At 46.9% G+C, this 12,609-nt stretch overlaps 3 protein-coding genes across 3 annotated transcripts; 2 read left to right on the top strand and 1 right to left on the bottom strand.

The window, feature by feature from the left end:
- The first annotated feature begins 495 nt into the window (after positions 1 to 495).
- On the top strand, positions 496 to 4,409 carry GGS25DRAFT_469899 (calcium-transporting ATPase type 2C member 1). Its single transcript, XM_049259185.1, has 3 exons — positions 496 to 793; positions 887 to 3,377; positions 3,446 to 4,409. Exons 1-3 carry the CDS (start codon positions 605 to 607, stop codon positions 3,976 to 3,978), a joined length of 3,213 nt encoding a protein of 1,070 aa, XP_049121321.1. The 5' UTR covers positions 496 to 604; the 3' UTR covers positions 3,979 to 4,409.
- Positions 4,410 to 4,646: 237 nt separating this feature from the next.
- On the bottom strand, positions 4,647 to 6,662 carry GGS25DRAFT_469897 (aldo-keto reductase family 1 member E1). Its single transcript, XM_049259184.1, has 5 exons — positions 6,362 to 6,662; positions 5,827 to 6,267; positions 5,537 to 5,757; positions 5,337 to 5,483; positions 4,647 to 5,284 (listed from the first exon to the last, which is right to left on the bottom strand). The coding sequence occupies exons 1-5, from the start codon at positions 6,398 to 6,400 to the stop codon at positions 5,263 to 5,265; spliced, it is 870 nt and encodes a 289-aa protein (XP_049121320.1). The 5' UTR covers positions 6,401 to 6,662; the 3' UTR covers positions 4,647 to 5,262.
- A 2,196-nt stretch (positions 6,663 to 8,858) lies between these two features.
- Positions 8,859 to 12,566, top strand: GGS25DRAFT_527096 (MED14-domain-containing protein; the record flags this gene model as incomplete). Its single annotated transcript, XM_049265062.1, has 2 exons — positions 8,859 to 10,762; positions 10,832 to 12,566. The coding sequence occupies 2 exons, from the start codon at positions 8,859 to 8,861 to the stop codon at positions 12,279 to 12,281; spliced, it is 3,354 nt and encodes a 1,117-aa protein (XP_049121319.1). The 3' UTR covers positions 12,282 to 12,566.
- Positions 12,567 to 12,609: the final 43 nt, after the last annotated feature.

The raw sequence follows: 12,609 nt of genomic DNA, 5'->3' as shown, positions 1-12,609 counted from the left end.
ACCGCTAAATTGCTACGTTAGGTGTGCTATGTAGCCCTGGAGCCTCAGGCTGGAGGTATGAAATCGGCAAGCTACCTTAGCTTTCCAGATCGGTGTCTACAAATGACTCTACATAGTAATTATAGCCGCCGGGATCCTATCGCATTGGTCAAAAAACTCGGAACGCCCAAAATTGGAAAAGGGAAAAGGGAAAAGTTTAAAGGTAAAAGGTAAAAATTACATACCTCCAGCTACTTAAGGGCTTGGCAACGTTGAACCATTAAAAGCACCAAAAGTACCTACCACCAGTTCCAATTAACCAACCTGCCAAACACGTCACTCTCTACATATTCCCTTCTAGTTCATACTTCAACTGCTAACTATGTATGTAAAATGTATTTTTCTATTACTACATAGTATCTAATACAATACTTCTATTGCTTCATAAACTTCATCAAATACCCCCGACATCTTTTGGTTTCTGTCTATCTCTCACTCTCACTCTCTCTCTCTCTTTCTCTTTCTCTTTCTTCTTCTCTTCCTCAACACATCTTATTTGTGTTGGCCTCATAATCCTCCATGCGGTACTGCGTTCTTGCGGTTCGCACGTCGACCCCATCCCAAAATGCCATGGCCATGGCGCGATCGCGAATCCAACGGCGAGTCACTGCTTCCATTCTCGGTTCCCAGTATCAATGGAATAGGCCAAGATTATGATTATGATCGTGGCCACGATGGAGATGAATTTATCGAAAGGTCGCGCTCCAATGCTAGGAGGCCTGGCCATACCCGGACCACTTCTGCACAATCACGGGTAAGATGCATTCTCATCTCCCACCCAACTGTATTCTAGCTATATTTTGGCTGTATCTGGAATATAGACAACTAAGATCATCCTTTAATGTAGTCTATCGCGGAAGGATATTCTTTCCTAACAGCCACTGACACAGCAGCTCGTCTTCATACGTCCTTAACCCACGGTCTTACTCCTACCGAAGCTTTGTCGCGACTAGGAGATTTTGGTCCAAACGAGATACCTCACGATCCACCCGATCCGTTATGGCTACGATTCTTAATGCAATTTCGAGAACCGCTCATCATTCTACTTCTTGTCTCCGCTTTCCTCTCCATCTTCGTAGGGAACATGGATGATGCCATTAGCATTACCATCGCCGTGACCATTGTTGTTACTGTCGGTTTCGTGCAGGAATATCGATCTGAAAAGTCAATCGAGGCTCTCAATCACCTGGTTCCCAACCATGCTCATTTAGTCAGAGCCCAGTCTACGCGATCTTCCCCCGGTAGTAGAAATCAGGCATGGCCACCAGCTGCGAGTGATATGGAAGAAAAATCAGGGTCAGAAGCGCCCGATGAGGAGTTGTTGGACGCTACATCTTCAAAAGTCATGGCCGCTCAACTAGTCCCTGGGGATTTGGTCTTTTTCACCACAGGCGATCGTATCCCGGCCGATATCCGAATTACGAAGGCTACCGATCTTACGATTGATGCGTCAAATCTGACTGGGGAAAATGAGCCTCTGAGGATGACAGCCGACGCGCGATTCCGTGCCCAAGCGTCCTCCACGTTTGATCAAGGTGGAATGCGCCACCCGAGCCCTTCCGTTTTATCCCCTCCTTCGCACTATAGAGAATCCAAGGAAGACGCGCATGATCATGGAGTCAACAACATTGCGTATATGGGAACTCTAGTTAAGTCAGGTCACGGGCAAGGCATAGTCTTCGCTACCGGCGGCAACACCCATTTCGGAACTATCGCCACGAGCGTGTCAGGGACTGAAAGTCCTCGCTCACCCCTTCAACAAAATATGGATCTCCTGGGACAACAGCTTAGTCAAATATCGTTCGGCATAATCGGTCTCATATCGTTGGTCGGTCTACTGCAAGGCAAGAAGATCCTCGAAATTTTTACCATATCTATCTCGCTTGCTGTTGCGGCAATTCCAGAAGGTCTACCCATCATAGTGACAGTCACCTTGGCCCTCGGTGTTCATCGCATGGCAAAGCATAATTCTATTGTTCGAAAGATGCCAAGTGTCGAAACGTTAGGCTCCGTTAATGTCGTCTGCTCTGACAAGACCGGAACACTGACCATGAATCATATGACAACCGCCAAGATGTGGTACTTTGGTTCCAAAGAACCGATCAACGTTGACTCTGACGACGAAGCGACAGAAAAGTCACCCGATGTTGCGGCACTGAGGATATTGCGAATAGGTAATATCGCAAACAATGCGCGCCTTACTCACTCTGCCCAAACTGTGCTGCCTGACTCTCAAGGCAGAGAGTTCGCGCCGTACACACGATGGGTCGGACAACCAACCGATGTCGCGATGCTGGATCTTCTCGATCGATTTAAGGAGCATGACGTAAGGGACTCGATTGGTCCTCGTACAGTTGAGATTCCTTTTAGCTCTGAGAGAAAATGGATGGGGGTGGTGATAGGTGCCCAACCTGGCAACAGTGAGAAGGAATACGCTTACATGAAGGGCGCTATAGACAAGGTCCTCGACGCATGTGACACATATCTCATGGCAGATGGCCGTGAAGTTGTTATAGACTCGGTTCGACGTCAAGAGGCCTTACAAGCGGCTGAAAGGATGGCTGAAAGAGGTCTTAGAGTACTAGCCTTTGCCAGCGGACCAGTCACCAAGCCAGGATGGAGTAAATCTGGACACAACTCCAATCGAAGTCCTACCCCCCATGGCGCAGATTCCCACCACGAAGAGTTATATAAAGGCCTAACTTTTGCAGGCTTAGTAGGAATGAGTGACCCTCCACGACCTGGAGTCTCACACTCGATTCGGAAGTTGATGCGAGGCGGTGTCAAGGTCATTATGATCACTGGCGACTCAGCTACGACAGCGCTAGCCATTGGAAGGGAACTCGGTATGCAGATTGCGACACCCCGTGAACATTCGTCAAACCAGGTTGCTGTAAAGCCCGTACTCACTGGCGATGAGCTTGATGCAATGACCGATGACGGTCTAGCAGCAGCAATGCAAAATACGACGATATTTGCACGTACCAACCCTGATCACAAGATGAAGATCATTCGAGCGCTCCAGTCTCGTGGTGACATCGTTGCCATGACTGGGGATGGAGTCAACGATGCGCCGGCATTGAAGAAAGCTGATATTGGCATATCTATGGGTTTACATGGAACGGATGTCGCCAAAGAAGCTTCAGATATGATTTTGACGGACGACGACTTTTCCACGATTCTTCGCGCCATTGAGGAAGGCAAGGGCATATTCAACAACATCCAGAATTTCATCACCTTCCAGCTGAGCACTAGTGTAGCTAGTCTAGCTCTGGTACTCATCTGCACCTGCATGGGGTTCAGGACACCCCTGAACGCCATGCAGATTCTCTGGATCAGTAAGTGGCCATTTATTTTCCTTCCACCTTACTTCGTTATCAAGTAATAACTAACCATGAATACAAAGATATCATCATGGATGGCCCGCCAGCCCAATCTTTAGGTGTCGAACAAGTCGACCCTGACGTGATGTCCCGCCCGCCACGCTCTCGAAGCGAACCAGTTCTCACGAGAAACTTGCTTGAGCGTGTTCTTACTTCGTCTGCCATCATCATGGTAGGGACAATGCTCGTATATACACACGAAATGCTCGACGGCGAAGTTTCGCGCCGCGATACGACAATGACGTTCACATGCTTCGTCCTGTTTGACATGTTCAACGCGTTGACTTGTCGCTCGGAGACAAAATCCATCTTCAGGGGTGAAGTGGGCCTGTTTTCCAACAAACTTTTCAACTGGGCAGTATCTCTGAGCATGGCTGGCCAGCTGCTCGTCATCTACTTCCCGTGGCTCCAGGAAGTGTTCCAGACGGAGGCTATAGGGCTCTTTGATCTTATCAGGTTATTCGCATTGGCAAGCTCGGTGTTCTGGGTCGACGAGGCGCGCAAATGGTATAAATACGGGCGCAGGCGAATGGGCGGGTACAGCCAGGCCGTCTAGTGTTTATGAGAGATGGTGTTTGCATCTCCTGTTTGTTGCGTGCGCCTATGAAACTGTACAAAAGCAGAAGAAAAAGACGAAGAAGAGGGAAAAGATTACAAGAGGTCTACGATATGATTTGACACATTGGGTTACGGCATAAACTAAAAATAATGTGAAATTCATTTGCCTACGATCATCCACATTGATCCGTACGAAGCGTTTTCATTTACAACACGGGGTAATGCCTAGATACATGTACTGTAGGTAGTCAACGGTCAGTGATACATAAATAAGCTTAGACTTGGTTAGATCATTAAAAGGGTGGTTTTGTTCGGAGGTGTCAAGCAAAATATATACCTCTCTCTCTCTCTCTCTCTCTCTCTCTCTCTTTCCATTTAATCGTCGATCTCCACGCCCAAGAACTCCTTCTTGAACCGCTTCCAGAGCCTCGTCCGGTAAAATATGAGCGTGCAGTAGTTCATCTTGACCAGGCCGTCGTTCAGGGTGCCTATGCGGCCGCCGAGGACGTCGTGGGTGTTGCGCGTGAGGCCTTTCGTTCGCTTGCCGGCGTATTCGTTGCTGCGCTTGCCCGTCTTGTATACGACCTCGTTGGCCCGGTTCAGCATGATGCTTCGTGGGAATTTGAGGGCTGGTTTTTGGTTTGGGGATGGGGATGGGGTGGACATCGTGGTGAGGAGCTGGTGGTTGTGTGCTATGTATAGTTTCTTCATAGGGGGTGCTGATCACGTATGATTCCACGTGGGAGGGTTAGGTGAGTCTCGCCGTTGCCACTGGGCGTAAATATGAAAAACCCCAAGAGGTGGTGTTATACTGGCCTGTTGCGGAACCTGCCTATCTGTTCTTGATTCCAAAACCCTCTCTTTGCCGCCAGGCTTTCATTATAAAGAATGGGGATATGATCAATTTATCTAAGTACTTCGTACCTAGTAGAGATCACAAAAGGGTCTATACAAAACCAGATCCATGTAATTCTAGGAGAATCCTGCCAGAGCTGGAGTTATCATGTTTCGGTTCAGAAACATCCAGTTGAGAACCCTCAAAGCAGTTTAGGGGTTGGAAATATGTGTAAAACTGACCTCATATAAAAAACTTGACATTTCCTTTATTGAGCCCCTTTTTGGTCATTAATCATTGCCATATTGATGCACACATCTAGGTCTAAGCTGACGTAGCGTTTTCTATTCGCCTGGTTTCTATTACACGGGAGTATGTTACAAGAGATAGTTCCATGTGACGTCCCCTTTGTTCAGAACTTGAATTTGGTTGATATAATTTCAAAATTCACGGCGCGTCTGTGGGATCCCTATGGTTTGATGTTAGTAAATACTACTTAAAATGATGAATATAAGACTTACCAGTCCGTTACCAGCTTCTCATCAAGCCCGTTCATTATCTCCATATCCGAGTCAGAAATCTCAAACCCCCCTATATTTGCATTTTCAATTATATGATTATACTTCGTACTCTTTGGCAGTGGTATGAGCCCATGTTGTAGGGACCACCTAAGACAACCGTTAATATGACCTCTAATTTTACCATTTAGAGACGAACTAACCGAATCATAAGCTGCGTGGGCGAGCAGGAGTACTTTTTGGACAGCTCTAAGATAGTTGGATGCTTAATGCGCATGCGGCGTGCTAATGGAGCATAAGCCTCGATGGCGATTCCGTACTTGGCGCACACGGCTCTGATATCTGTCTGCGTATTGAACGGATGAACCTCAATCTGATTGACAACCGGCGCGATCCTCGGTTTCGATTCCATCAGCTCCTCAATCTAAATGCGCTCCAATGGTTAGCCCCTTTTCCATTAGATAGATAGGTCTAAACGAGCGGCGAAACTGACGTGGCGGACACCAAAATTGCTAACCCCTCCCGACTTAACTATTCCTTTGTCAATCGCATCCTCGATAGCTTTCCAGCTCGCCAACCGTGCCTCGCGACCACCATACGGGCTATGCAGCAGAAGTAGATCGATGTACCCGAGGCCACAGGTAACAAGGGATTTCCGAATAGATCGCTGCACGGCCTCGAACGAGGTGCTATTATCCTTCAACTTGGTGGTGAAGAAGATGTCATTGCGAGTGAGGCGCTGAGTATTCGCCTCGGGATTATCGAGGAAAACCCGTATGGCCCTGCCGGCCTCCTTCTCGTTGTAGTACCACTGCGCGCTGTCAAAGCCTCGGTAGCCCGCAGCGAGGGCACAGCGTATGCTTGCTGTAGCCTCACTACCGCTAACCATGTATAGGCCTAGGTGAATCTGGGGTATGAGTTTGCCATTCGATAGCTGATATTTGCATCGTAGATAACGTCAGCTGGGTGAGACGAGGCTTGTGAACTACAAGTTGGGTGTGTGTTTGTGTGTGTAGACCGTCCCTTACCATAACCTTGCTAGCCAACGAGAAGTTGGTGGATGACATTTTGTGAGTAGGTATATCTGATCCGGGCTACTTGAAGTTGAAGCAGAAGTAAAATGAAAGAAGTAGATATGTAGCATGTAGCATTTAAGTTGAAGTTTCAATGTTGATATCGCCGAGTGCTACTAATACATATATGTACATATGTATGTAGGTATTCAACATGTCACTAGGTACACAACGATGTACATGTAGTCATGTACAGTTACTACAGTACCAATATGTATGACATCTGGAATCTGGATATATGAATGCTTCGCAGAATATTCTTCCATACCTACACATGCAACACCCCTGTCAGAACCTTGTCGGCTGTCGAGTAGATCTACTACCTTCTCCGCTTTTTTATCGCCACCTGTAGTAGTATTATTTCATAGGACCTACATGTACTATTAGTACTAGTTAATTGACTAATTAGCGATAGCCCTTCCTGTGGCTCAATTTATTGGGGGCTATCACAGCTGTCTGCCAGGTGATTTGGCAGCTAGTAGCTTTAACTATTGCTTACATATGTATCTTTATGTCATCGGTATCAACGTCACAACTATCTCTAGCTACTTACTACGTATCGTAGTCCACCTACTTTGTTACCACAATGTTACATAGTTAGTACTGCCTACTACTATCAATATGTCGTATCGAGGCACTACATATGTAAGTTAGGTAGGTAGGTAGGTATGTCTTTTGACTCTTTTCGAACAGCAAGGTGCTTTGCTAAGGTGGTATGAGGTTAAGAATCTAACCTTCAGCAAACAGCGAAAGCCGGGCTATGGGCGAATTCCCATAGGCTGCCCGAGAGCCATATCCGCTGGCCGGTTAGGCCACTGCAACCATAGTTGGACAAAACACAACACTGGGCAACAGGGATGACACACCCTCAATATGTATCATGGCGGCTGCACGATGAAAATTGTAAGGTGAACTACATATGTAGGAACCACTATATTATGTGTGTATATATAGTTATGTACCTACTTAGATACTTCGTAGACAGGGAATACACACCAACATACATATATCATACCTACACGTGTATGTATTATTTAGTAGGCAGGTAATACTCTAAACTCGAGATATCGAAAGCATCCATAATAGAAGAAGACAAATCTCAATGAATAAAATTGACAGCTGTAATGTAAAATATCTACCTAGCAGCTTACATACTGTCATATACATATGATATATATACCTAAGACCTATGTAAGTACGTAGGTAGCCTTAAAGGTGAAGTTTGTTTCTGTCAAAAAATCTATACGTGCTGGGGGTCCATTTTTATTTTTCATTTTATTTTCTTCCTTTTTTCTACATAGATAAAATGGAAAAGGGAGGAATGAATTGACAACCTAAAAACTTAAACCAAAAAGAAACTTGGAGCAAAACAGCAAAAGATTAAACATTGAACATTGAAAAACTAAACTCATGTGCCACCAAATCGTATAGTGGAGTTAAAAGTTGGAAAGTGTGGATATGGCTTGAGGTACTTTCAAGGTACTTTTCTTTAACCATTAGCCTTTGTGGCTGTCCTACATACTATGCACCATGTCGCATAGCACTAAGTGTTAAGTGTGGCTAGTAAGCTTTGTCAGGGTTCAATTTTGGTACCATTCATACGCTACATATGCCTAGTAGTTACCTAGGTATGTATGTACTGTGAGATGTAGGTATTAGGTACCTAAGTTCTTACATGTATTGTACATAACTTGAATGTATGTAACCTAGGTACGTGGGCAACTTCCAAGTTGAAGGTTACAAGTCACGCCAAGAACAAATTCAGGCAAGAACCAGCCGGTCGCCGTCTCTTCTGTCCGTCATCCGTACCCGCCCTTTGCCTTGCAATGCCTCGCCTCGACGATTTCATTTACGCATACAACTCATTCCACCCTCTCGCCATTCTTTGTACACTTAATCACCTACCAAACTTACCTTTTTTTTCCCTTTCCCCCACCGAATATCGCGTCTCACCATTCTTCTTACAATACCTATAACACACAATTATCTATTTGCGCGCATTCAACTGCTTCGCAAATACAAATGTCGAATCTCATTTATTGACCAAGCCATACCAGAAAGAGAGAACTAGAGAAAGAAAACGAAGGAACTAAAAATAAGACGAAGACCACAGTACCAGAAAAATAACGGAAATACAACCAATACATACATACCTACTCTTTTCACTCGCATTACTCGACCTCTCTCCCGGACCTTACTTTATTTTTTTTTCTAAAAAAAATAAAAATAACGAGCCCCATGCGAATAGCACGAAGCCACTAGTTTTGAGCCAAATCGCGTCCGAAAGAATCTTAGCGTTCCCTTCACCGACCGACTCTCCTACACATACACATGCCTCTGAGCATTATCGCATCGATATCTTCCTCTTGTCCATCGACCGAAACCACAGAAGTTCTGGTGAACCCAACTCCAGTCTCGCGCCGCGCCGGCGGAAGGGGGTTCAAGGCGTATGATGCCTGGTGTCGTCATGATGGAAAACGGCGTTCGGGCACCACTACCTGCAAGTCATGACAGAGAATCTGGCCAATTTGTCAATGGCAATTCATCTCCTAGCCGACAAAATGGCAATAATTCCGGACTTGGGGCTGCAACTAACAACGGGGCGACTTCCATGGCGAACGGGAACGGAGGCAGTGATGGCGCGAACTCAGCACAGTCACAGCGACAAAGCTCTAATCCGTCGCGTATGAATGATCTTCCAGATGAAATACAACATATTACCCAGGGGTTCATTCCCTTGGGAACTTTACTCTCGCGCCTTGCGTTCAAGACACACAATCAGCTTGCAGATGAGATTGTGGCATTAGCTAAGATGCCCATACCCGCGCCTGCTGTCAATGGCAACTCGACACACGCTGGGGCTTCAGTGGATGACACTTCCCCTGAAAACTTAGCCAAGAAGGCCAGGCTATTGAACTTCGTCCAGGAGAGACATGCAGACTGGGTAAAAGCGGCTGTAATTACAAGATGGAGCAAGAACGCTCAATCGGTCAGCAAGCTGATCGACCTGATGTTTCTGATCAACTCACAGCGAGCCAAGTACGACTTTATTCCTCGTCAGATGGCCGAACTCAAGGGATCTCTGACCTTTGCACGACTTCCGAACCCCGATCTCAAGACAGCGCTCCACGTACTTTCTACTGGCACAGCCCCCTGGATGCCAGATTTCAACTATATTGAACCTCCTCCCATGGATTCCAAGGAGGAACAACAGTGGATAGAAAACGTAAACACGCTTCTTTCATTGCGTCTCAACTTGGACGATTATGACAACATCCCTTACCAGTTCCGGGACTACACTATTGATTCTGGTCGGGTTACCTTCAAGGTTCCGGGCGAGTTTGAGGTAGACCTCACAATAGCTGACGAAGACTTTGAAAAGCAATTCTGGTTCATTGATTTCCGATTCGGCTTTACTCCTGCGCCTGTTGAAATGTCCAATTCGTTGAGAATGTACTTGGAAGACAAAGTCAATACAGTGCTAGGACAGGAAAGCTTGAGTGGCTGTTACAAGTTCCTCCATGAATTCGTCCTCACTCACAAGCTCACCGAGTACGTACGTCAAGCCTTCGAGCTGAGTAGAGGTCGTTGGGTAGACACGCTGAAGGTAGAGCGGCTCAATAGAGCCATGGGTATCCAGTATTGGGTCGGCCGCTCTCCACCAGATGGTGTAAAGAGCTGGATAATCCTAGGTGTTGACAGTGCTAAGAAATCTGGCACACCTGAGGATCCCAAATCTTCAAGCCACCTTACATTACGTTGGTTCAGGGACAACAAGGAGATCAAGGACGCAGACATTCCGCTCAACGACGTTGATATCTCTACAGAAACTCTCCTGAACAGTGTCATTGGTAGACACGTCGGATACATCCTCGGATCAATACACGCGAAGTTAAAAACAAATGGTCGATTTACTAAGCGAGAAGCCGGTCTCGCTCTGGATCTGTGGAAAGATAGTCCTGCACAATCTACCCTCAAGATGCAGTTAGGCCATGCTGTGTATGTGACCGTTGGCGTCAATTCTATGACTGGGGTAATCTCAATGAAACCACAGTTGGGGTTAACCTGGAGAGGCGAACAAAAACTCAACTGGCAATCGAAGGACCCTGTCCAGGATGGACTTGCATGCCTGGAAAGCGTTCGATGCCAATATGTAGTGGAAGAAATTATTCGACGTGGAAAGAGCACGGACTGGTTCGTATGCAAAAGCCCCGTGAAAATGGAACGTGTTCGAGAGGTGCTCAACTCACGAGAAATGGGTCAACTCATGTGGCTCAAGCGGCATGGTTGGATCGAACGGTGGTATTTGATGGTGAACTTAAGCTTGGGCGGTGATAAGTGGTGTTTGGTTGAAATGTGAGTTCGAAGACGTTGCTTCCTACCCTACCTATTCCGGTATACATTACGACTAACAGAGACTTACAGCAACAATAATACTCCCAATGGGGAGACACGGATTTCATCATGCACTCAGCTACCGCTCAGTTCTTATGCGCCAAAACTCGCAGACACTTTCTTCTCAAACTTGACTATATTCACTTCTGCTGTGATCTCACATATTACGGACATGAGAACTCTACACCAACAAAAGATTAAGTATGTCGCCCGCAATGGATTCAACTACTCCTTACCACCGAGTATGAAGGTGCCTTCTATCTTCATCAAGCTTGCGGATATCTTAAGGCAACCACAGTCACAGGATTCGAAAGAGCGGGTTGAAGATTGGGCACACGATTTTGTACAGATCATGTTCCAAGGCATACGTAGCCCAAGTATCAGGCGACAGATTTTGGACCGAGGAAAGGAGACGAATAATAATGCCGGGGATGGCACAGTGGCGAAAAGGGAATCGTTACATGGATTCCTGGATGCCCGAATCAAGGTTTCTGACCCCTCTAGGTTCGGCCTCCTCCAGGGGCATGTCGAACGCGATGTTGCATATAGTAAGACCCTCGGAGTATTTGCGCTTCGTCTAGAAGCAGATGTCGGAAGCACTATCTTAAATACACTTGCTCATCGCCTGCAAGCTATCGACAAACTAGCCGACTGCGTGGACGCGATACGTCGAAGCGACAGGGACATTCAATGCGAAGCGATCACACTTACTAAAGTTGTGTTCACTTATACCGATCGCATGAAGCAAGAGGGCGGTATGGTGGAACAACCACCTATTGACCGTTGTAGAGCAACCTTGGAACTTGGACCTGGCGGTATCGAAGTGTTGTTCGAAAGAGGCAACCCGCAGCTGCGCGCTCTGGATCTCTTCCGACACCTTGTCAACTCGAACCTGCGCTGCCGGAAGCTCCCCTTTTATCTATCAAGCACGCTGCCGATACAGCGTGCTCTAGACGCCATCGAGGATGCTTGGGAGGGTCTCGCGATGAACAACCAAGGTCGGGTTGAAATATTTTCAGCGCACCTAGATTGGTTCAATATCCATTATTATCTCCCTGGGACGAATAGGAACCCTCGCGCCCACCGCCGGCTCACCTTGCAGATCCGACTGAAAGAAGTTAAGGACAACATCGAATGGCACGTGGAACGGGTGGAGCCTGGATTCACACAGCCCGAGGACGAGTTTAAGCAAGCACTCGATAAAGTTTGGAATGCTGAGGATAAAGTATGGCGATCTCTGGTGCACAGTGCCTCGAGCAAGACGGATCATCATGTAGGAGAGCTGATCAAAGCTGTTGACGAGGCGGTCAGACGGCTCGTGCTGCAGTCACCAACGGCTTATAAGCCAAGCCAACCCAGAGGCCCGGTGCAGACTAAGGGTCAGAGCCAGGGCTCATTAGGCATGTATCATAAGACGATGGCAGCCGGTAGGGTCCGGCCACAGTCGGACGCAAACACCATCGTGGTGTTGGATGACTAAGTGAATGAAGACCAGAGTCGAGGAAGGCAGAAGTGGTACCTACAAAGAGGATGAGTACCGACACCCACACGAGCAGCAGGCATGCAGCAAAGAAAAGGTATAAAGAATGCGATGCGAAGGGAGGGAGGGGGAATGTCGGCCATACTTGAGATACCCTTAGGAAAACAGGCATAGGGCAAGGGGGGGAAGGGGGCAGAGACAGAAAGAGAGAGAGAGGCGATATAGCTTTGCAGACCAGCCCGGAAGGCCGCAATGAATACTATTAGTAATGAATAAAATTCTCTGGAATTGCAATTCTATTTTTATCACGAATAGTGCTATGTGATAT

This window comes from Hypoxylon fragiforme (assembly GCF_022984875.1).
Source record: "Hypoxylon fragiforme strain CBS 206.31 chromosome Unknown GGS25scaffold_1, whole genome shotgun sequence".
Taxonomy (NCBI): domain Eukaryota; kingdom Fungi; phylum Ascomycota; class Sordariomycetes; order Xylariales; family Hypoxylaceae; genus Hypoxylon; species Hypoxylon fragiforme.
This window is presented reverse-complemented; position numbering and strand designations above follow the sequence as displayed.